This window comes from Nilaparvata lugens, chromosome 3, assembly GCF_014356525.2.
Source record: "Nilaparvata lugens isolate BPH chromosome 3, ASM1435652v1, whole genome shotgun sequence".
NCBI lineage: Eukaryota > Metazoa > Arthropoda > Insecta > Hemiptera > Delphacidae > Nilaparvata > Nilaparvata lugens.
In genome coordinates this window covers 34,433,722-34,459,235 of record NC_052506.1, presented here as the reverse complement: position 1 = coordinate 34,459,235, position 25,514 = coordinate 34,433,722, and the positions used below count along the sequence as shown (strand labels likewise).

General features: G+C 34.0%; 2 protein-coding genes across 5 annotated transcripts in view; one reads left to right on the top strand and one right to left on the bottom strand.

Annotated features, from left to right (window-relative positions):
• LOC111051420 (DNA topoisomerase 1) overlaps nucleotides 1–9,311 on the top strand; it is a 29,381-nt gene extending 20,070 nt beyond the window's left edge. For all 3 annotated transcript variants that reach the window (XM_022337939.2, XM_022337938.2, XM_022337940.2), the window contains 8 exons: nucleotides 477–728; nucleotides 1,615–1,839; nucleotides 2,338–2,440; nucleotides 2,821–2,969; nucleotides 3,597–3,734; nucleotides 6,159–6,355; nucleotides 6,678–6,827; nucleotides 7,782–9,311. In XM_022337939.2, coding sequence (XP_022193631.2) covers nucleotides 477–728; nucleotides 1,615–1,839; nucleotides 2,338–2,440; nucleotides 2,821–2,969; nucleotides 3,597–3,734; nucleotides 6,159–6,355; nucleotides 6,678–6,827; nucleotides 7,782–7,884 — 1,317 coding nt within the window. In that variant the 3' untranslated portion in view covers nucleotides 7,885–9,311. The remainder of the gene's footprint in view (nucleotides 1–476; nucleotides 729–1,614; nucleotides 1,840–2,337; nucleotides 2,441–2,820; nucleotides 2,970–3,596; nucleotides 3,735–6,158; nucleotides 6,356–6,677; nucleotides 6,828–7,781) is intronic.
• LOC111051421 (gamma-aminobutyric acid receptor subunit alpha-6) lies at nucleotides 6,344–25,105 on the bottom strand. 2 transcript variants are annotated; one of them, XM_022337941.2, is made up of 9 exons: nucleotides 24,755–25,105; nucleotides 23,487–23,714; nucleotides 22,829–22,896; nucleotides 21,626–21,849; nucleotides 21,139–21,221; nucleotides 17,451–17,585; nucleotides 12,577–12,729; nucleotides 11,737–11,948; nucleotides 6,344–10,844 (listed from the first exon to the last, which is right to left on the bottom strand). In XM_022337941.2, exons 2-9 carry the CDS (start codon nucleotides 23,656–23,658, stop codon nucleotides 10,254–10,256), a joined length of 1,638 nt encoding a protein of 545 aa, XP_022193633.2. In that variant the 5' UTR covers nucleotides 23,659–23,714; nucleotides 24,755–25,105; the 3' UTR covers nucleotides 6,344–10,253. The 2 variants fall into 2 exon arrangements, with proteins under 2 accessions (XP_022193633.2, XP_039279531.1); XM_039423597.1 differs by lacking the exon at nucleotides 24,755–25,105 and adding an exon at nucleotides 24,542–24,720.
• Nucleotides 25,106–25,514: the final 409 nt, after the last annotated feature.

Below are 25,514 nucleotides of genomic sequence, written 5' to 3'. Positions count from 1 at the left end.
GACGGCCCCATGATGCCAAATTCAAGGCTCACACGCTCTTTTCTGAGACCAAGAAGTGGTTTGCCAATAATAAGCTGAAGTTGAATGAGACCAAGACTCAGGAGATTGCATGTACTCTCAGCAGAACAGATACTTGATTTGTCTAGTCTAGTCTTAGTCTAGGCTGTAGAGCAGAGATTCATTCATCTAATAGGCCAGTTTAAATCTTCTACAGTTTGTAGTGTAAGACTGGCTCTTTCCATGAAAAAAAACTTGTAATTCATAAATACAAATCACACACCAGCTGTCAGCTGGATTATTGATTGCATGCAACAATGCAAATTGAACTATTTCTTTTGACTTTTTTCTGCTTTCAATAAAACAGCTGAAAAAATATCAGCGACATTTTAAGTGAGTTTTTCAGCCCGGGGCTCACTAGTAATGTCTACGAATCTTGCAAATTGTATTCAATCATCTTTATTTTTTTAATTTTGCAGGCTATCAAAGAACAAAACGAGGAATTGGTGAAAAAGTACGGATTCTGTTTGATTGACGGTCATAAAGAGAAAATCGGCAACTTCAGAATTGAACCGCCCGGCCTGTTCAGGGGCAGAGGTGAACATCCAAAGATGGGAAAGCTGAAGAGGAGAGTCGTCTCCGAAGACATCATCATCAATTGCAGCAAAGACTCGAAAATACCCAAGGCGCCCGATGGCCACAAATGGAAGGAAGTTCGCCACGATAATACGGTAAGCACAATTTACTGGTTTTCATAGTATCCATACATTTCTCTAGATTTTGATTTGCTGATTGTTAATCAAATGGTGCCTTGACTGGGTGGTTATAAAATATATGTAATAGAATTATAATAAAATAATAATAATAAAAATGTTTATAATAAAATAAAAATTCTAATAAATGTAAGATAAGATTATTTATTATACATGATACTGTCCTATGATAAGATGAGAGAAACCAATCCATAATTGGAGCAGCGATAGCAGACAACATTAGCAAAGATTCATACTACTAGGCTATGTCTGATTTCCGACTTCTCATTTACTTCTTCATTACTTTAGTTCTTTACTTCAATCATCACTTCTGTTCTTTAATCATCATAGTTTAGTTAGCTGTCAACACTATCTGTGTGTTAATAGCTGTTATCCTAAGATAATAGTAGACGTAAATACTGCTTTTGTCGTTAAGGATTAGAATTAGACTTAATTGAACCAGTTAACTTTTCCGACGATAACTTCCATATTTTCATAACCTGCCGATACATCTGATCGGAATTTTTTATTCAATATCTATATTGATATATCACCCTGCCCACCAGAACTACACATAAAATTTAATTAATAGCATTGGAAAAAATATTCGTTTACGTATCTATTGAAACTTTTCATAATAATGTGTTGAATTTTGACGCTTGTGGGGGGTCATAAAAAGTATTGATTCTCTCTCTGATTGGGAAAAGCACTGTTCATGATTTTTTTATTTACAATTATAGGAATGTAGAGAGCAGTTTTAACTCTTATATTGTTTGTTTATCCTTCCTATAAATTCATTTCAATAATTAAAAATTAATAGGCCTAATAGGTGTATAGCTATTTCACGTTGTGTTTCCTTTCACAGGTAACTTGGCTTGCCAGCTGGACAGAAAATGTTCAAGGTCAAGTGAAATACATCATGTTGAATCCGTCATCCAAGCTGAAGGGTGAAAAGGATTGGCAGAAGTACGAAACGGCCCGAAAACTAGCGAAATCTATTGATAAAATTCGTGCTGATTACATAGAGGATTGGAAATCGAAAGAAATGAGGATACGGCAAAGAGCTGTAGCTATGTACTTCATTGACAAGGTAATAACATTCGTCTTCATTGGCGATATAATATTGAGATATGGTAGAATTGATTTTTTTAGGAAAATATTATTGTTAGACAACGCTGTTTATATTAAATACTGTGATATTATTTTATAATTTTTGTACAAAGCAAGAATTTAGCTTTCAACTTTTCTTTTTTCCTGCTATGACCTATTCACAATCATTGATTGTATATTTTGCTTGTGTAAATAAATATGTCAGTGAGTAATTTGCAGTGAGCATTATGAACAACATTATCATCAACATTATCACTTCGAGAAATGTTTTATAGCTTACTAATTACTTATCAAGCGTACAAATCATTTTGTATGATCACATGGATCTATTTGATATCCTTTGAAAGGTCCACTTTTGAAAATAGGTTCTATACTTCCCATATTCTTTTGTAATAGAATAAATTTCCAATAGACAATTTGTAATTGCATCATATTTATTCTGTGTTGAAGTGACTGAATATAAATGTAATTGTTACAGTTGGCGCTGAGAGCTGGTAACGAAAAGGATGAGGACCAGGCGGATACAGTCGGTTGCTGTTCATTGCGTGTTGAACATATCAAACTCCTGCCTGAATGTAATGGTAAGTACATTTTTTAGTTTCAGTACAAATTATGTGACCAATGAATGCTGCAAGTAATGTTCCTATACATGGTATCCATTAATTTACTATTTGCTGTTTCATTTCATCAAAAAATTCCTGTTGATGAATCATTTCACTTCGGACATTGATGATTTGCCTTTGATCATGTCAGATTATAGGCTTATTCTTATATAGTTGTCGAAGTATAAAATCTATTATTTTTGTTGGCATTTTGAACTAAACGTTTTATAGTGTAACGAGCAGTACACTAAAGTTATAATGTGATTAAATTGTTTTACTACTACTTAAATTTCTTTATTTGATCAAATTTTAATATTTAGGAATGATATTGAATGAAGCTGTTTTGTTTTTGTTTCCAGGAAAAGAATACGTCGTTGTGTTCGATTTCCTCGGTAAGGATTCAATACGGTACTACAATGAAGTCCCTGTAGAGAAGAGGGTTTTCAAAAATTTACAACTTTTCATGGAGAATAAAAAGGAGGGAGATGATCTCTTTGACCGGCTTAATGTAAGTATAATTTGTCAGTTTGTGTCAATATATTCAATGAATTTGATGCTATCACATATATTAATGGTATTAATAACTTGAATTTATTGATTATAGTATGAGTTTTATTGTTGTAAGAGAACCCAAGAATGTTTTTACCTAGCTCTTATCATTCCAATCGACCCCGACAACTTGAGTGGGCTTAAAGAGCTGAATATGAATAACGAGCAGGTGTAATCTTTACTGTGAAAAACGAAGATTGTATTATAGTTCCATGAAAATATTAAATATTATCCTATTAATTTTCCTTGAGATCTACAAAAATTGTCAATGGATAAATTGATGGAAAAAAATTGTTGCATGGCGCCACCAATCTATTGGGAGAAGATAATACACTTTTATAGGGCTCTTCTCTTAGGTAGATTTTGTATCTTAAATCAAGTAAGCTTGTTTCAATTATTAAAATAAAGGATAACCATCCACAGAATCACCAAATTCTGAATCTTAGTGCAAAATTTTAAGTTTATCAGTTCGGTAGTCAAGACGTGATGATTTGTCAGTCTTCGAATTCATCAGATACTTCGTATCTATTGCATGCTTTATATAACTTGGTGTAGAAGAAGATTTACGATGTTGTGATTTTTTCAGACGATGATTCTCAACAAACATCTGAACGAATTAATGGATGGTCTATCTGCAAAGGTATTCCGTACTTACAACGCTTCTTGGACGCTACAAAATCAATTGAGAGAATTGACTGATCCAAACGCTTCGGAAGCTGAAAAAGTAGGTCGAATTTGTTATCTTATTTTACTTTTTTTATTCTATGGCAGTAGGTAGGAAACCTTGAAACTACTTTGTACTGTAGTGGAAGGAGATCTGAAAATAGGAACATAACTTTGAAGTTCGCGATTATGAAGGTGATAGGTAGATCTTAATGAAAGATAGTGTGGCGTTGCTTTGCTAGTGAATAGACTAGTTGACTAGCTTCTTGTAAACACTAGTAGCTCATTATTTTGATGATTTCTTCAAACAGTGTTTGTGGATAGTCTAGTTCAGGGGTTCCCAACAAAATTTTCCCAAGTACCCCCTCATCCATTTATTATACTTATATGGACCCCCACTACTTCTTCAATTCACAGTTATAAAAATATTTTCATCTACCGCCAGCTCCCCCCCCCCACTCTTTATAGTTGATACTAATAAGTATAGCAGCTATCTATCATCTTTTAAATAGGTTGTCAGAATATTTAAACTTCATAGTGCAATCAGGAAGAGCCAGTTAAATATTATTTTCGATTGCTTCTGACTTTTGAAAATTCATAGAAGTTCATAACTCAATTCGATAACGAAAAGAAGTTGACACTTCAAGAAGAATATGTAGTTATTTTTTTTTAATAATTGATTATCATTATTTAAATTACTGCACGTTAGAAATAATTGAGATTTATAATTTTTTGTGTGCATTTATCATAGTAATTTTCGTGTTATTATTACTGTAAAATTATTGTTTTGTAAAATCAGTACGGAAATTGTTTCACTAACTTGGTTTCGATATGGAGAATACGATCCTTGTACGGAACCTCAGCTCAAATAAGTTGCGGAAATGAAGACTAGGTCCACTGCTCCTAATAATTATCACTATTTGTTCAATGAGATGAGTTGAATTTTTTCTTCAATTTCATGATTCCTGAGATATCAGGCTCCATACTTGACACATTCACTTTAAAATCTGACCGCATGTCGAGTCGATTTCTAAACCTTTTTTTCATAAACCTCATTGATGAAAATGCATGTTCACAACGGTAAGTCGTTATTGCAAAGGGAAGGATTAACGACCTCAATGCTTTTTCTCCAAGCTCTTTATAGTTCTTTCGTGCTGTTGCCCAAAAGTCTACTAAAATCGAATTACTATCAAATTGGCTTTTCATTTCACTAAAGCTGGATAAATCCACAAGTTGATCTTGTTCGTTCTCCGTGAGCCCCCGAATATCACCTATATCTTCACAGCAGAAGGGATTTTTAACCCAATTATCATCTGGGTCAGTTTCAGGAAAATATTCCCCAAGACTGATTGCTAAGCTGCGTAAATGTTCTGCTATTTTGCTGTTTATTTGATCAGGTAAATTTTCCTCAGAAGCCTCCACGAATTGCTTCAAAGTAGAGAAATTGGTGAATGATTTGTTTCCTACCCGCTTTGCCCACATTCGGCACTTTTTGACCATATCACTAATTTTATCTTCTCCTGCAAACTTTGATTCTGCCCATTCAAGTGTTCAAAAACATCAACTAGATAAGCAACTGAGCAGAGCCAAGAAAAGTCTGTGAGCAAATCTGCGTACTTAGTACCGATGAGGAAAATACGAACCTCATCTCTATTCAATTTAAATTATACCGTACTTTTGTTAAATTTTCGGTTTATATGTCGTGGACACCGCAACATGCCCCGCGGACCACCAGTTGGGAGCCGCTGGTCTAGTTGACTGTCATCGTGTAAACACCTCTATCCTCCTTTAATTTTTGTTCAAATAATGCTAGTAGATAGCATAGATAGTTTTGATTAGCATTAGTTCCATAGTATAGTCTAGTTGATTTTCAGTTGATAACTAGCTTGTCAACTAGTAGTTATCCAGTAGCATGTTTAACGACTGTTTGGCGAACTGGTCTAACCAGCAGCTAGCTTCGATTTACTGTACCTGAGCGCTGAATAGGCTATATAGCGGCTTATTGACAGGGAAAGTAGAGACGGCAAGTTACTGATGGCTGAAGCTTATAAACTGATTAGGCTACTCACTTTCCATCAACTTCCATTTAAGTCGATATTTTTCTAAATTGAAACTGATGAAAAGAGGCATAATGAAAATAACTTTTCGCTACCAACTACCTCGCTGGATGGCTGGATTAAATTAATTTGAAACACATTATCAATGTTTGGTAAAAACTCTGCTATGGACTTGTGACAATGATTTTCATATTGAACATTTTTATACGGCTCTTGTTTTTAATGTGAGTTCTTTTTCATTTGACAAAATGTTATAAAGAATAATTAATCCACATATATTCATTTATAAACATCCTGTATAAAATTCTAACATCCATAAACATAATTTCTGTGAATATAAATAAGTTATATAAATTGTGGATAGAGTTTTCGCCTACTGTATAAAATATTTTTTATTTTACAATGCTATAATATTTGAATGTTGTTAGATTCTGGCGTACAACAGAGCGAATCGTGCTGTGGCCATCCTATGTAACCATCAGCGGTCAGTGCCCAAATCGCACGAAACGTCTATGACCAAACTGAAGGAGAAAATTATTGCCAAGAAAGATGCAATCAAGGAAATGGAACGCCATCTCAAGGATGTTAAGCGGGAAGCAAAGGATGGATCTGCTAAAGGAAGAATGTAAGTTTATTAAGTTTTCAATTGAGATATTACAAATTTACAAATTATTGAGATTTACCATAAATGTTGAATAGAAAAAGAAAATTGTCTTTAGAACTCATTAGTTATAACATAATAATCCACCGTATTTGAAAATATTGTAACATGTAATGTAAGATATGTGATAAAAATTAGTAATTGTGCAACTATTATTACATTGATTCAATGTTGGAAGTTTTATAATTAGGACATTTTTCCTCCAAATTTTGTGGCGCGATACACGAATAAATTTTTTGTTTGATTGCACTAGAAGAAGTTTAATTATGGTTGAATTTCTTTCCAGGGCTGTTGATAAGACCAAAAAGAGTTTAGAAAGACTTCGCGATCAACTAATGAAACTAGAGGTACAAGAAACCGACAGAGAAGAGAACAAGACTATAGCATTGGGAACGTCGAAGCTCAATTATCTTGATCCCAGGATATCTGTCGCTTGGTATGTATTTTATTTTGTTATATTGTTATAATAACTGTCCCGCTATTGTATTTTTACATTCCCACTCTTATTAAATTTACAATCTTGTTGATGAATCATGTTTGATGTTGTTTATGGACTGACATTTGATTATGAAATGTAATATAAGTACAAGTACCCGCTATACTAGAGGGTAAGAACAAAATGCTTCGCCTTAATCATTGTATTTTTTAATACTTTGGAAGTCGTTTCTTTGAACCTTTCCTTAGTTGACTCGGGCAACACTACATTACTTTATTACCTATAAGTATATAATAGTAAACTCATTCTGTAAGTTAACCTCTTTTGAAACATTCAACTATTCATTTATTATCGTATGTACAATCATTATTGTTGTGTGAATGATTGACTTGCTGAGCAAAATAAAACATAACTTATATATGAATTGAAACTTGATTTATGTGTAATAAAGTTGATCTGGAATATAAGTAGAAAAAGAAAATTTATCTCATTTACGAATGAGATAGTTGCACTCATCAAATACATAGTGAGTTCTCTTAACGACAACTAGTTTGTGATCTTAGCAATTTTAATTGCTTTTGTTTTCAATACAAAAACTATACTTCAAATGTATAAAAATTATACAAAGATTGTATTTATTTATTTTTGCTCATAAAAGTGTTAAGGCTTTAGAAGTCGATAAAGTTTTGAATTTTCATATGAGTATATAAATATTAGTTTCATGTATATTAAACACTTTTATGAACAACCTATCAAACAATAAAGAATATAATTAATTGTTTTTGTTATTGGCAGAGCGCAGATCAGACTTTTTTGAATGCGGACCTTTTGCTTGTGCTGCTCCTGCTCTCTTATTCCAGTTGGTTTTAAAAATGTTGCTATATTCTAAACCTAAACTTATGAAGATGTCAAGATCGCAATATATTAATTCATCATCCGTAATTGTCTTTGCAGGTGCAAAAAGTTCGACGTACCAATTGAAAAGATCTACAACAAAACGCAAAGAGACAAGTTCCGGTGGGCAATTGACATGGCTGGTCCCGATTATGTATTTTAATGTATAGGTCGTCTACTATACACGAATGAGATAGTTGCACTCATCAAATACATAGTGAGTTCTCTTAACGACAACTAGTTTGTAATATATGTTTTTCTACAAAAGAGAAATATATTTTTAATTTAAGTTATAATTTCGGTTGTCTTATTCAAATATACCACATCTCCGAATTTTAAATGTCAGTGAAACCCTGTTAATTCTAAACCAACGATTTGAAAAGATTAGTCGCTATTGGAACAGTTTTTCGTGGGCTACAAAAAGTGATCTTATCACCTGAAAATTTTCTTAGTCTTTCATGATTGCATGCTAATTTTAATTGCTTGTTAGATGTGATTTTAGTCTCCAGTCTATTATCACAGGGTTATGAGATTCTTCACTGTGGATATTGAAGATATGAGTAATTATTATTCTAGATCATTATTGATATTATATTGAATGAGATCTCATTCACGAGATTAATGAATAATGATTTCGTTTATCAGAAGTCTTTTCACTCTGTGCTCTTGAGTGTGAGTGTGTAAGCATTATGTGGTGTGCTAACGTATGTGTATGAGTGAGTGAGTGAGGAAGATAACATTGCTTACCGTCTTTCCATTTCAAAATAAAGTTCATCAATTATTTTCATTTCTGATTTTTCAATAGTTTCTTTGTGTTTGCAATATTGTTGAAAGTATTTGGAAAACAATTATCAAAATCTATGAAGTAAATTCGATTATTATTTTAGTATAGTATTTTTTATAGTTGGGAACCTTTTGATTTTAAATTGTGATTTTCAAAATTGAAAGAGACTTAATGCATTTGGTGTGTTGTGATTGTTAGTGAACATTTTATTGATAACTGAGATGAGATGAAGAGAATGCTTGTCTTGCTGTATTTTTTCGGTGTTGTGAACGTTAATTATTTTCCAAATAGTGTTCTATACAAAACATGTATTCAAGAGTGTATAATCTCTCCTCCAAATACATAGATTTTAATGTGAGTATTGCCTTCAAATATTGTTTTCAATACAAAAACTATACTTCAAATGTATAAAAATTATACAAAGATTGTATTTATTTATTTTAGTAGAATAATTTTATATTTAATTGATTAGTGGAGTTTTTAAATTCTGATTTTAATAATTGATTACGATACATTGGTACTGTAATTATTAAGCGCACGACTCTTAGTAATAGATATTTAGTGGTTAAAAAAATTCTATGAACAAATATTATGTGATTTTTGTCCATCTATGCTTTGCTAGGAAATGACTGCGTCACTCCCTTTAGTAAAATAATTATGCGAAAAAATATCAGTGTAATTCTAATTTTTAGAGGATGACTGGTTCCTTTTCATCAGAACTTGTGTCTGTATGATGGTATTGTATTCAGTTGTATTGCACGGAATATTTTTGTCATTTTTTTGAAATAAACTATTCTAAATGACAACTGGTTATCATGCGTATTTTTCATCCTTTGTTCACAATGGCGACTATATCAAACATTTAACCACGCCTTCCATTCTCAATATTTTAGATTAAATTCTCCTGTTCCCGTCGTGGCCATGAGTTTCGCAGCGGTGTGCACAAGGTTTCAATTCACATGTTCTGATATTTATTTATTGTTCTAATTTTTACAAAAAAGTACTGAATGGGAGAGAAAAACTAAGGGTACTCCTTGTACTATTTCTCTCCCAAATTTAGATAGTATTCTAAGGCCAAAATGAGGTTATGATTCCACTTTTTTGAAATTTAGTCTTTTTTCACACACAATCAACAGTAACTAAGAATTTTTAATCTTGACAGTTGAGAAACTGGATAGAAAACAAAAATATTACACTCTGAATGTGATGAGTGAACTTGTTTGTTCAAACTTCTGTAGTCAAAGAATGAATAATTTCTATAAGCTACTACTAGATTAGTTCACAAAGTACCAGAAAGGAAAGTTGAATGAATATTCTTGTTCTTGTTATGTAGTAGTGAACAGTGAATGTGATATTGTGGTGGATATCCATACCAGTACCATCCAACTTGAAATACCACTCCACTTATTAAAAAACTATTATCACCATTACACTATTATCAATATCTAGTTATCTTGCTGAATATGATATTGATGATAGTATAACAACCTAAACTAGTCTCGTATTTTCAATCAAGTAAGTGTTTGTGACAATTATGTCATTCATTCAATATGAATAGGTATTCTCTTAATCTTCTCTGTGGGATAACAATCTACATCCACAATTACATAAGTTGAAAAACACATTGACCGTTCAACGGTTCGAAAAAATAATATTTGCCCCAATCAACATTATCGACAGTTGAAAAACAGGTCTAGGGTAGCACTTTGATGGACACAACGTTATTGAATAGGGGAAATATTGCGCCGCTAGTCGTCCTCTTTATAGAGCTTATTGTCCACAATAACATAGGTGTAGAGCAGCACATAGATGGACAGGACAATAGTGAACAGCGCCGGAAATATGAATCGCGATCGTTTGTCGATTTTAGTGAACTTCTCCTTTTTTTCGCCCTTACTCTCAGACACCTCCTGCTCGGTCGGAAGGAACTTGAACTCGCGCCATATCCTCACAGGTATAGTGAGCGTACGTCTCAACCTGGGTGACGAGGGCTGCATCTCCCTAGACAGGTCGTCGTCTTCAAGGTGCCGATTTCCGCCCATGATGATTTCAATGTTGCCCTGTTCGATGATGCACTGCTGATGCTGACCGAGTTCGGAAGCCACCGTTTCGGTCTGGACTATGATGGTGGGCACGGCGAACGAGGGGAATTTGTCGGAGATGGAGCTGCTGTCCTTGCGGTCGATGCTCTGTAGATCGGCGTGCCGCTCGAAAAAGTCGACGCCTCCTACTTTTTTGTCGACGTCAGTTGCGATGTTTGCGCTGCCATCGGCCGCCTGCACCTCTATTTCTTGGCTGGTGGCGTCTTCCTTTTCCTGTTTCTCCTTCTCTTCCTTTTCCTATATATCGAGTAAACAATTTGAATTCAATATAGGCTACTATACTTCTGAAACTCCACACAATTAATTAATCAATCATCTTTTCTATTCTCAAAAACCATTACATGTTGAATAATCTTCGACACATAATTATAGATTTATTTTATTTATTAATTTATTGTACAAAACACTATAAACATAATATAATTATGACCATGGAGGAAAAAATAGTCTGAGTGTACCATTTCCGTCCAAAATTTTGATAAAGTTGATGTCCAATTTTGTCTAATATTAGGTTATGAAATCACATATCACTGCTTCGCCACTTAATTTTCGGTCCAAGAATAGTTATTTAGAAATTTTGAAGGTTGACGTAAGAAAGAGAATAAATGAATGTACCAAAGAAACGAATGAATCGAAAACTTGAGAAATATTGCATTATTAGAAAAATACAAAATCACAAACCTACTCACTATTAGTACAGCTTTTAATAGAGCAAAGAAAATTTTTATATAGGGTGGAAAAATGTAATATATGGTTGAAGTTGATTATTCTGGTAATTACTTCGCTGTAGAGGGAAATTCCATAGAAATCTCAATTTCACGAGAAGTATTCAGAGAAGCCCTTTTTGAAAACACGGCTTCTCTGATTGGTTCTCATGGAATTAATCACTATTAAAATTTAACCGGAACTTAGAGGTAAAGACTATTAGATTCTGAAATAAAGGTAAAACTATCATAAATTCTCAAAATGTCATAAATTATTACGCAATTCTTTATATTAGAAGATTTCTTTATTTAGAGGTTCGACTATACATATGTATTTTAAATACTTTGTCCTTGTCTGTGACGTATGTATAATAGGAAGCCTTCTATATTACTGAATTTGAGAAGAAATGAAATACGGTAGCTACCTTTTTCTTTTTGTCTCGGTTCTCCAATATCTTTTTTATGTCGTCGGTGACTTTGTCGATGAAATTGATGACTGCATACTCGACGAGGACGGCGAACACGAACACAAAGCAGAGGATGACGAACCAGTCGAGTGCAGTCGGGTAGGGCACTTTGGGCAGCGCCGATCGACCCACGAAGCCAATCGTCGTTATTGACAGCACTGACGTCACACCTGCAACACCATAAACCACCTATGCTAAACTCTTCAATCAACATAATTCTACACATGGAAATTGCATTTATTCTAATGCTAATTAATGAATAATTATTATGAAATCCAAATTAAATCAGAAAGCATTCAATTTGGATTTTCGTTTAATAATAATTATGAAACATAATTATAGTAAAGTTTGATACAATTGTGAATTAAAAACAACATTTTTAAATTATATCAATTGGCGAACAGAGCTAATCAAATTGAAGTAAATATTTACGATTATTGAAAACAAAAATGAAACAAACGTCTTACTGTTTACTTCTTCTTTTGGTTCCTTCTATTGTAGGTTGGATATCATCAATGCGATTTTGACTTTACTGATTGCAGCCCGGAAAAGCTCTTTTGAGTTACAGCCATACCAATCTCTCAAATTACATAGCCAGGTCAATCTTCTACGTCGTAGAAGAAGGACGTAGAATTACGTCTCTTTCCCCTGATCTAGCCCTGCATGATAAGCCTCAACAGTTCATACTTCTCACCACTCATCACATAAACTTTTGACAAAACATCATACTGTTTACTATATTAGTCTAATATCTACTATTTTAGTGAATATTTAAGATTATTGAAACAAAAATCTTACTGAGTTGAACTCGAGCTGGCGTACAGTCTGGATCAATCCAGAAATTCACCCATGAGCTGCAGACCATCAGAATACAAGGCACGTACATTTGAAGCACAAAGTAGCCAATATTACGTCGCAGGATGAATGTGGCTTTCACAACTGAAAATTCCACTGCAAAAACAAACATCGATTTCATTAGTCGTCTAGAAAGCTAATCATATTTATTAGACATGACTATAGATAGGCCTACTTTATTATTCACCACAAGCTTTTTCACAAAATCTATTATTGGTATTTCATAAATATAACATACCAATATAATTTTTAACTTTCTATAATGAATGTAGCTGAAAATAAATAAATATCAATTTCATTAGAAGTATGGATAACTATTTTCTTCAAAACTATGCTATTTGAATCTTCTTAGAATCTACTAACGTACAGTACTTTGGTCTATAAAAGTCTATTGTTAATGCAATCTGAAATCGGTATAATTATTCTCGCAGGTAAGACCGTCTTATCGCAAAGAATTGTTGATCCGCCTGCTTGAGGACAGCGACAGTTCTGCTAGCAGACAGTTATGCGCTGCAAAATTACTTATCAGTGGTTCGTAACCCATCTAAAACTGTGAGTCTACCTAATTTCCACATTTTCTCTTCCTACCTTTGAGACCACCATCACTTTGCTCTTCCTTACATTAAGAACCATTCCTTTTCCATTCAGTTCTTCTGACCATTCCGTCACAGCTTGCTGGAGTTTTTCTGAGGACTCAGAAAATATCAGGACAATATTGTCAGCATATAGGAGGGCTCTTGTACCAATTGGCCTCATATTCCAATATCCTACTACCATGTTCTGTCATATCATCCATCACTAAGATGAATAGAAGAGGACTGAGGCTGTCTCCCTGTTTCACACCCTTCTCCATTTGAAATGCTCTTGATACATCTCCAATTCGTACTTTGGCTGACATTCCTTCATTTACACTTCTGTTGGCTTTCACAAGTTTGGGAGGTACTCTTCTATTACTCAACACCTTCCATATCCACTTCCTTGGAATTGTGTCGAATGCAGCCCTCAGATCCAGAAAAGCCAAGTAAACATTCTTCCCTCTCTCAATGAATTTCGAGCATATATTTCGGAGAGGGGAAATATGCTCCTGGGTCTGCCTACCTGGTCTGAACGCCGCTTGTTCCTCTTCCATATCCTGTTCCACCACCCTTCGTAAGCGTTTCTCCAGAATGACTGTAAAGCTTCATACCCAGCTGGGACAAACATACAGCTCTATAGTTTTCACAGTCTGAAGTGCTGCCTTTTTTGTGGAGAGGAATGATAATGTTTTCCTTCCATTGTGACGGAACTCTTTCTTGATGCCATATTAAATTCAACAAAATCAGCAGTTTCCCTGTCAGTATGGGAATACTGACATATCAGTATGTATGGGAATACTTCTTCCCTATCAGTATACCCTCCTCATTTCATCAATTCTGGAGCAATCCCATCGCCCCCTGCTGCCTCACCGACCTTCATTTTCTTCAAAGATTCTTCAACCTCATCTCTGGTAATATCTGATGTAATCCCCTCAATTTCGTCTAGCATAGGCATTTCTTCATTCTAATCATTTTCTTCATCCATATGCTCATTATTCTCCCGGAATTTAACTTCATAGAATCTTCTCCATTTCTCCAGTACTTCATCCATCTGTGACACCAATCTTCCATCTTCATTCACTATTGTTCTTACATTCTTTCCAAACTTCCCTCAGGTGTTTTACTGTTTTCCAGAAGGCTCGGCCATTATCCTGTCCATGTTGGTCCTGTAGATCTCTACCAAAATCTTCCCATGCCTGTATCTTTGCCAATTTTACACTTCTTTTAGCATCATTCCGTTTCTCCACATACGTTCTGAAATATTCCTGCCTCTTAGAGATCATATATTTCTTATATGCTTTTTCCTTCTCTTTAACTTTTCTCTTCACTTCTTCTGACCACCACCTTGTCCTCTTTTTAAATTTTCCAACTTTCCTCTCACCACATACCTCCTTGGCAGCTCCAGTCACGGCTTCTTTCAAGTCACTCCAGAATTTATCCACATCGGTGTATCTTTCTTCCTGGTTTTGCCAGTTCTGTATACGGGCTGAGAGCTCTGTCTGGTACCTTTCTCTATTCTCCCTGGATCTCAATTCTTCGTGCTTGATTCTCATGTATGCCTTCTGCCTGCCGTCCTTTCTCTCTACAAAGCCTGTGTCTGCCACTAGAAGCCTATGATCAGTATCCAGCTCAGCTCCTCTGATCACCTTCACATCCCTCACAGCATACCTAAGATCTCCTTGATACAATATATAATCAATCATACTTTCTGCTTCTCGACCTTCTCCTACAAATGTGATTTTATGATTTTTTTTGTGTATGAACCAAGTATTTCCAATGAGAAGATTATGTGTGATGAATACTCAATCAGACGCTGTCCATTATCATTTTTTACTGTCTCACAGCCATATTTCCCCATACTCCCATCTCCATCTTGTTCATCCTTTCCAATTCTTCCATTGAAATCTCCCATCACTATGAGTTTCCTTGATTCTTCAGCTTCACATGTTTCTCTTTCCAGCTGCAACCAAAATTCATCTTTATCTGCCACACTTGCATCCTCAGTAGGTCCATAAACTTGAATGATGCTAATTTTTTCTTCCAGGTCTAGATCCACTCTAATTATTCTAGGACTTATTGCTTTCCAGCTTCTGACTCTTGTGTTGGTATCTCCATCCACTACAATCGCCACTCCACCACATGCCCTTCTTCCTTCTGCCATTCCTGAGTATCTCATGACAAAACCATTATCCAAATCACTCTCTCCCACTCCCCTTCTTCTCGTCTCACAAATCCCCAAGACCTTCATCTTATATCTCCTCATTTCTTCCAACATCTCCACCTCCTTTCCTGTAAGCGTTCTTACGTACCATGTCCCGAATCAGATAAAGTGGCTTGTCCGTTTATTAATCCGTAAATTCCTGTCCCGTCCGAGGCTAATTGTAGTACTTTGAATCCGATGACGTGTGGGGGTTTAGCCCAACGAGGTCTTCTTTGGAGCACTTCTTCGTCTGACTCCTATCCTTCGACCTGTCCGGCTTGGGTAGCCCTACTGGTAGTTACACTACAGCCGGTATAGCTCTCCGGGTCACGGGAGTACACAAGCCCCTCCACCACCACGACCAGGTGTTGTGCTCCCCAGGAGGGGATCCTCCTTATCATTTATTGTATTATTTTTTTTTAACAAGTCTTCAACTAAATAAAAGAAAGAAAAAGTGTATAAATGCTCCAAGAAAAATAAAGAGCAATGAATAATATTAGTAATGGTAGGGCTACCCTATACGGGGTAGTCATTTTAGATTGTTTGAATTATTTAGGGCCGTTTGCACAGTGCCAGTTTAAACTAAATTTCATCTTAAAGTGGATTAAAAATCTATATAAAGTTTAATATTTGTTATAATGTGATTCATTTTGAGTTTAAGCCAACAGCTTGAATTGAATTCAGTTTAAGGCCGGTTACAGAGCTCGACCGACCGTCAGTGCGTATGTACCATCCTGACCGTACGCATCGATGAATCAGTTTTACACATTCAGAGCTCGACCGACCGTCAGTGCGTATGCACCATCCTGACCATACATCAGTTTCTCTGACTCACAAAATGGACGCCTTTACAGATTGTTTAATTGCAGCTTATTATCTTCGTAAACGAAAGATTAAAAGACGTAGATATGAAGTTCACCCGATGGTTGCCCAAAGAGAAGCGCGACTGACGTACGCACTGACGTTCGCGCTTGTCTTTTTCATAGATATTCCATGTATCCGTACAGAGCACGACTGACGGCACGCATGCGTACGGTCAGGACCATGCGTTTTATACAGCGTACGAAGATCATCGGTCGAGCTCGTGCGCATCCGTTCCATCGGTCGACTGACGCGCTATTGAAGCAAATAGAAGCTTTCAGAGCTGTACTGATCAGTAGCTCGATCGTAACATAATCAATGTGCTGACACCTCTGCCCGACAATCAGCTGATATTGAATTGAATAGCATAATGAATGAATTCAATTAATAGTGTCATATTTGAATTCAGAGTTTTTCTATACATTTCTTCAATCATTTCTAAATTTTTTATTGGAAAAATAATGTATTATTAATATTATATACATTTATTTGATTCGTAGCATAAAGTGACTGCAAGTATTCCCAATGGTGATACAAGCTCGAAATAACTCATCAAAATTTCTGATGGACATTCTGAGGTAGTTGAAAAATGTATCTCCACCCCAAGCAATGATGTATATAATGGTACTAAATTCCCTTCGAAATGCTCTTTGGGCGACCATCGGGTGAACTTGATATCTGATATCTACGTCTTTTAATCTTTCGTTTACGAAGATAATAAGCTGCAATTAAACAATCTGTGAAGGCGTCCATTTTGTGATTCAGAAAAACTGATATGTATGGTCAGGATGGTGCATACGCACTGACGGTCGGTCGAGCTCTGAATGTATAAAACTGATTCATCGATGCGTACGGTCAGGATGGTACATACGCACTGACGGTCGGTCGAGCTCTGTAACCGGCCTAAAGCTTTCACTGTGCAAACGGCCCTTAAACTGTTAAACAATCAGAGTAAACTGTTGAGATTCCTCACTTCTTCTGTTTTTTATGATTTATACGGGAGTGGAGGAAAGGATTTAGAGTTTAAAAATAAATAAACCTTCAAACTTTAGTGGTGGGTCAAAAGATTGAGAAACACTGCAAAGCTCATTGTATTGTCCTTGAATTTATCAAACTAGAAATTTTGGGACCTATAATAAGCTTGTTGAGAAAACAGAAAACTTGAATAGATTGTTACTAACTAGAGCTTCGTGTCTCGGTGAGGTGATCTTTCATGGTGACGTTATCCAAGTCGAACTGGGCCAACTCCATGCCGGGCTCCAAGCCGACTCCCGAAGGGTGCCACTGGTAAACCACGTCGTTCGTAGTGTAGCCATCTGCAATTTTAGGTTTTCCTGTCTGATTCTATTTCCAATTGAATTAATTCTAAAAATGTGTTAAACTTAAGGTACGTTTTGTCCTATTATAGCCCAGTCAATAAAAGGTTTTTTCGATACGAAAATTAAAAGCTGAATTTCCTACCATCGATAGAACCCTCCCAGAGGGTCATTCTCCCAAAAGTCCCAAGAAATCCCCCTGGAGGTTTCCCCCCTAGCCCCCTCAAAGTTGAAAAATACAGGTAATCACGGAAAATCAATTATCTCTATAACCATTGATCAAAAAGAATTCTATTATATGTCATTCGATTTGTTACATTATGGACTACAATATCAGTCATATTCATTTTCTCAATAAAACTTACAGTTTTCTTGATAAAATGATATATGTAAAAATTAAGGAGTTTTGCGATTTGATTTTTTTTCTTTGATTAACTTCGAAGCAAGTAATTTTAAAGAAGAATAAGCCGCATAATTAATGTAGCCACTTTCATTGCAAATCCATTGATGTATATTGTCATGTATTTGCGATTCGATTTCGATTTGGGATGCCTTGGAAGGGGAAACAGCCGACACGGAACGGCGTGGCTGACTCTCTTCGCCATAGTAAACAGTAATATAGTAGGTACTGCTTTCTACATTGCATCTTATTTACACTATGGCGCTCAAAACAATTTATTTTGTCTATTGTTTTGACATGCGCTGAATCTAGATTTTTCACTTTTTAATACTCTAAAAAATATATTAATTTTCTTGATTTAACCACCCTGATGATATAGATCAGGCTTTCGTTGTATGCTCACAGAATTTATTAATATGAAGTGTGCCTTCTCAATACGAGTCAGAGGATTTTGATAACTCTAGTTTCAGATATTGTTTTTTTCAATGAAGTTCGATGATGAATATTATGTATCCGACTCCTTCATCTTATCCTTATTCTATGAAGAATGAAGATTCAAAATTTCTTTTCATAACTTTATGTGTGTTATTTCTTGATTGATTGATTATTCTTTACAATTCATACATTTGATAATGGTATGATCGGGTGAGCAAAGGAAATAAAAGGGTAGGCCTACCTGTGTGATACTGCATGATACTATATTATGATAGCACAGTACTCCTGATGGGTTGAAAATTTTCAAGCTGAAAGCAGATTAATTTTTGTTGCTTTTTTGGCTTGAATATTAACAAATGTTACCAATATCATCACATATAGTGAGAACAAATTATTCTGAAGCTTTCTATTCTCACTGAACATGAAGAGGCAACCGAGCCAGAATTGCAGTTCCGCTCACAATCATTATTATCAGAGCTTTCAAATTGAGGCTCTGTAAATTTAACTATGGATGTTATCCTCATCTCACAATTCCCTATATACGGTATCCTTATCGTGATCTAGAATAAAGTAGTTAATGTCTATAATCACAAAAATAGAAGTACAGTACCTATAATAAATTCATATCAAATAACAAAATTTCCAGTATAAAACTGCAACTTTTTCTAATAGGTACTAATTTCAAGGCTCGCAAAATGACTTTTTCTCATTCACAGGCATTCCAATGATCATCATGATAGTAATTTAATAAAAATTGTTTGTATTGTACATTGTTCGACGTAAGGCAATCAAATTATTTAGGATCATCATGCTTATGAATGAAAGCGAGTCAAACTAAAAGATAAAAATTATATACAATGCATATTTCTGATAAACTCAAAGTAAGAATGATAGTATCAAGCTGAAATGAATTGAGCAACCGAATTTCAAAGTGACTGTCCACTGTTCAAATTGCACTGTGATTTCCTTTTACTTCCAAATTGATTAATTTGTTTGACTCTTCAATGTAAAAATTATTTTTAAAAAAACAATGAAATGTGAACGTCATCCAAATAGAATTTAGATTTGAATTTTCAGATCATCATGAAATTCATAACAAACTAATTCTTGAGAGAATAGTGATGAATTGCAAACGGTACAGTGCATGTAACATTGATACAAAGCGATACAATGAAAAACAACATCGATTAATTTAATACTGGACTTATCAAATTTATAAAGCTTATAAAATGTAAAACCAACATTTTCAATCCTCTCTACTGGAGAAAAACATTGATAGGAAATAAAGAAGAGCCCATTATAACCACAAAATACTTGTACTAGAATACACTTGAACTAACACTTCAACCCGTCAACGATCACAATGAACTAGAATGCTGTGAAAACTATAATATTGATAATCAGATACATTTTTCAAATAACTTCATCCAACTACAATAACTTCATCGCAAATACATAGAAATATACATCAATGGATTTGCAATGAAATTGACGACATTAATTATATGGCTCATTTTTCTTTAAAATTACTTGCTTCAAAGTAAATCGGAGAAAACATAAAAATCAAATCGAAAAACCCCTCCCTAAATTTTTACATATATATTATTTTATCAAGAAAATTGTTTGTTTTATTGAGAAAATGAATATATTTAATATTGTAGTCCATAATGTAGCGAATCAAATGACATATGAAAGAACTCTTTCCGATTAATGGTTACAGAGATAATTGATTTTTCGTGATTACCTGCATTTTACATGTTTTAGGGGACTGGGGGGGAAGCTCCAGGGGGATCTCTTGGGACTTTTGGGAGAATGACCCTCTAGGAGGGTCCTATCGATGGTAAAAAATTCAGCTTCTATTCAATTTTCGGATCGAAACTGCTTTTTTGGACCTTCATTGACTGGGCTAGTACTGTCAGTACCTCGATACACTAAGTTCTATTATTGAATGTTGGAAGGAAGTTCATGAAAAAATCCAGTACTATTTTATCTTTCCTGTAAAATTTAATTTTCTTATAACCCCTTTACAAGAATTATTCAATCTATCATGTGAGCTGTTAACTACGATTTACTTTACAGCAGGTACATTTAATACCTCAATTTTGTTCTTTGCTTCAATATTAAATTTCAATTCTCACTGCTACAAGAAAAAATAAACCTAAATTCGACAAAAATAATAATAATTTCTCTGAATGCCAATGAATCGCAACCAGAGGAGTTTATTGACAAAACATATTCATAATTATTATATTATACATATAAAAGTTGCTAATACTAAACTTAGTCCTAATCATGATAGGATATCCCACTATAATAATATATCGTCAATGATCATCAAGTATCCTATATATTTGCTATTTTTAAATTATAGCAAAAGCCCAGTCTATGAATGATTGATTGTGGAGTGTAAGTTGAACTTTTTGATAAAAAATTCTACTGAACATAGGAAACTTCAAACTACTTGAAATGACTTTCAAGTTTAACTAACTCTTCGTTGATCTCAAACCAAACCAGTTGAAATCATTAATCTCAATATTGCCAACGTTCTCCTTAGGGCACGGTATGTTATTAGCGGATGCTGTGGTTCAAGATAAGAACTACTGCCTAGTAGTTCTGTCAACAGAGGAATTCGCGCAAATCCGGTGTTGTTAAAACGTAGACCTCACTACGTTCGGTCAATTAATTGATCGAGTTTACAATGAACTATATTAAACTTACAGCTTCCCATTATGAGAGGGCATCGTTGAACGTCCATAGGAAACTTCACCAGATGCATTTTGCAAGTTGCAGATAGAGTCAGTCTTGAACAAAACAAAATACATAAATTTGTGTTTAAGCTGTGTTCAATATTGTAGTCTGATAAGTAATATGTAAGGCAAAAAAAATGAAAGTAATAAAAATACAAGGATATAATTATAATCTATTTGGGGAAGAATAATTGACTTCACTGAATTTTTTTATTTATTATACCGTAATAATCCTTTTTCCTTCACCTTGGTACCCCCAAAAGAAGGGAGTTTATCACAAGAAATGAGACAAACAAAATAAAACATACATCGATGAAAAGAATCAAAATTTGTTTAAAAATTTTCAAACAAAAATAAGATTATATGAAAATCAAGCTGTTCAGATTCACAAAGTTTCAAAAGAGAAAAGAGGAGAGAGCTAGGTTCTAAATTTTAGGAAATTGCTAAAATCTACACACCTCATTGAGTAAGTCAGGAATCCATCGTAGCGCAGTCTCAGAAACTTATTCGGCGAAGTTATTTTATGTAAGTAGGACTTTTTACCATTTGTGAAATACGTATCTGGTTTCCACACTTTATCCAAGAAAATCCATGACATGGAGAACTCGTTAAGGCCGGTTAGATTGTATTTCAGTCTTGTGTCGTACCACGTTTGTCTGAAGTAAACGTCCATTGTGTACAGCTGAAACACGGTAAAATGTCGTCGTTTCAACTTTTAATACATAGAGAACCGTAAAAAACGCATAGAAAGTATATATCGGCGAAGAAATTATAAGAAGACAGAAAAACGAAATAAGACACATTCAAAATGACTATTATCTATTTCTCGATTATCGACTTCACATAAGATCAAATCCTGCATGATTTATCTTCTACCTTCATCAATTATTAATATTATCACATTTTCGAGCCAAGAGTTTGGATATTTAGATGAGTTTCAATTCTATTAGAGCCTACTATTCAGTTACCTGTGACATTCACAATTATCCGACTAGGGCACGTGGAGATCTTCACGTATCTTGGTGCAGAATCAGTAAATCTCTTTCGAGTTTTCTAGTACAGTACGGTAGTGGGGATAAAATTTTCCAACCTTCTACCAGCCTCCTTCCGTACCCTTCCCCTGCCTGTATTCCTTGAATATTTTAGAAAATGACATGTTGAAAATCCATTCTACTCTTTAAAAGAATTCAGAACAAGAGTAGGCTATGTAGAATTAATTATTATATCAACTATTATATGAAAATTTCATATAATAGTTGATATTATAATAATTTATTCTACATAGCCTACTCTTGTTCTGAATTCTAATAGTTTATTATAACGTAGCCTTATTATGGGTGAACTGTTGAATGTTACTGATTGATATTGTTATCTATATTTATTTTAATGGCGATTTGTTATTATTGATTTTATTATGTATTGTGACGTATTGTAATTTTATAAAATACTTAGTTGTAGGTAGCCATATGTACGATTGTATCTTCAGGCTAAATAAATTGATTACTGTAAGTTAATTGATTGATGTTATCAAAATCTTACTATCATATAAATTATGGTAGGCCTACCTATATTATTATTAATAATTATAATGAATAATAGAAGTCATAAATTTGTTAGTTTTCAAGTGAGTTAAAACTAGAAAATGTAAGTTAATTTTATACCTGTTCAACTTCGGATACTGGACCAATGCTTTTTATATGCATTTGAACAGTGACCACGGTTGGTGGACCTATAAGGAGAAAAATATTTTTTAAAGCAAACAAATTCTAAGAATTCGACCAACCTCTCAAATAACATACAAATTGATGTATATGGAATGAAGTAAGTCTGCACAAATAAATAAATATACAATATAATATGCACTTCATATTTACACCATGTATTCTTATTAAAACTTTTTTCATAGCAAAGCTTAGCGAGTAATTCATTAGAAAGTACAATAATAAAGTATAATTTTATCAGTAGGTTTAATTAAATTATAACGTTTTAAATGTGCCTCAATTAGCCTATTCCAAATGAAATAAGTCAGGTTCCTCAAGGAAGTTGTTTCAGATGTTGTTCGATATTCATCTTTGAAGATTTTGAAGATTGGAATTTGTGATAAATTCGTTCTGCTATGGCTGCTACGGTCATCGGTTAGATTCACATATTGATCAGTACCTATACATTAACTTATTATTGTATCTTCTCCATCTTACAACCAACGCAAAACTAATACACTTATGTGAGCAACATGAGAAAAATTAAGAGTAAAAGTTCTTATGAATTGAATGAGTTACGAACAAATAAATATAAACTAGCCTAATAACAAATTCTTACCTCCGATATCAGGTCTAATCCTTTTATCATATCGATTGTTGCCAAGTAAATTATTCAGAGTTGCTGTCACATTTTTATTGAATGTTGTGTAGTCTCGTAGGAAGCAATGTGAACTTGAAAATTGTATTGACAGAACGATGATGTTAAATAAAGCTGAGGTGGTGGCAATCATTTCATAGAATCTGGTGAATGTTTACTACATCATAAACCAATTATTGTCGAACAAACCTTGAAAAAATACAATTGCATTTGATTAAAATGAACTATTCCCACTAAAAAGAGGGTTGACAATATAGCATAGTTGCTTATTAGCTATTTTTAATAAATTGTCTACTCCTATAGCCTACATAATATTCAGCTTACTTATTAACAAGCAGTTATCAAAAATATTTCATCACTACTGTACACTACATGAACTAACGTAGGCTAATCTTTTTCCATTCAAAATGGAAACACGAACCAACATAAACTAGGACTAATATATAATATATTGACTACTAACATAGAATAAAGATATTTAATATCCTGTATCATTTGTATCTGCTACTACACGGTGTATTAAAGTAACAATGCTGAAAATTTTCAGAATTTTGTTACTGAAATGTAACTCAAATCGGTGATAACTCTTCCATTCAAAATTATAATACAATTTAATGAATACATATTTTATGGACGACTGTATGTTACAAATAATAATAAAGTAGTTGAAGCAAGTTCACTATCATTGAGAATAAGATGAAAATCTAATATCAATGACACAATGATTTACTGTATTATGATCAATCAAATATCATGAAATATGGTAATTTAGTTTGTAGCGTGAATGTTGATGTTGTGGAACTTTTCCATAATTGGATATAGGTACTTGAAATGTCAAAATCCACTTTAATTAAATAACGCATGCTCCTGTAAAATATTAATTTTTATTAAATTAAAGTGGATTTCTGACAACATTTCAAGTCTATTCAATTATCATGAAATAATCTTATATTATATTTATGAGAGAAGAGAGTTCTTATTCTATTTTCCAAATGCACAACAGAAACATAACTCACATTTTTCAAACATTTCAATAATTAACAGTGGAAAAATTATGAATGACCTACTACTGGTACGGTATACTAAAACCTGTTACTTTAAAATAAGAGCACACAAAAGATACATTAATTTTTCATCAAGAATGATGATTAAGAAGGAAAACAATGATCTACAGCCTACTCTGAAAATAAAAACTACAATAAAAAATATGAATAACATGAATATTAAACCTTTTTATTAGTTTGGCACAGGACCTGTGTGTGGTAGAAAGCTCCGAGCGACGATTATTACTGAATCAAAATGGATAGAAGTAGAAACAGAATTCACATGAGAACATTAATCAAGAGGTCCACACACTTGTGCATTCCGCAAGATCAGATTTGCTCTCGCCAGAAATCCCCTCTCTCTCTCTCTTCACCCACTCCAACACCAAAGCAAACTCCTATTGCTCTCTCTTTCACTCATCTGATTTATTGCTTTCTTTTTTAAAATTTATCCCTCATCCTCAACTGCATCCGGTGAGATACTGTCCCTTTTTGTTTCATCTTTGCCGCTAAAATACATCCCTTCGACATAAAATGAGATCAAAACATCAGTAACATACACTTGTCCTTTGAAAATTCGAACAAGACATCATAACAAGTTATACAACGCTGATGAGGAGGTCAATATACCAAAATTTCATTCATAATCATCTCTATAAAAAGTAATTAAATTACTTAACGGTGCACTCAGTTGGGGGGGGGGGTTTACCACAGAAACATAACTCATAAAAGGTTGGAAAAAAGGTCGAAATGTGAGGCTGACGACCTTTAATTTGTGGGGGGAGGGCTGGTATCTCAAAGTTTTGTTGAAATTGTAAAGTAGCAAGTGGATGTCATTTGGCTTAGGGTAGGTTCCATTATCAATTTCTTCTTTGTAAAACCTAGAAAATTTAATGCAAAGTTTGACGTTCGAAAATAAGATTGTATTGAGAGAAGTCATGTCTAC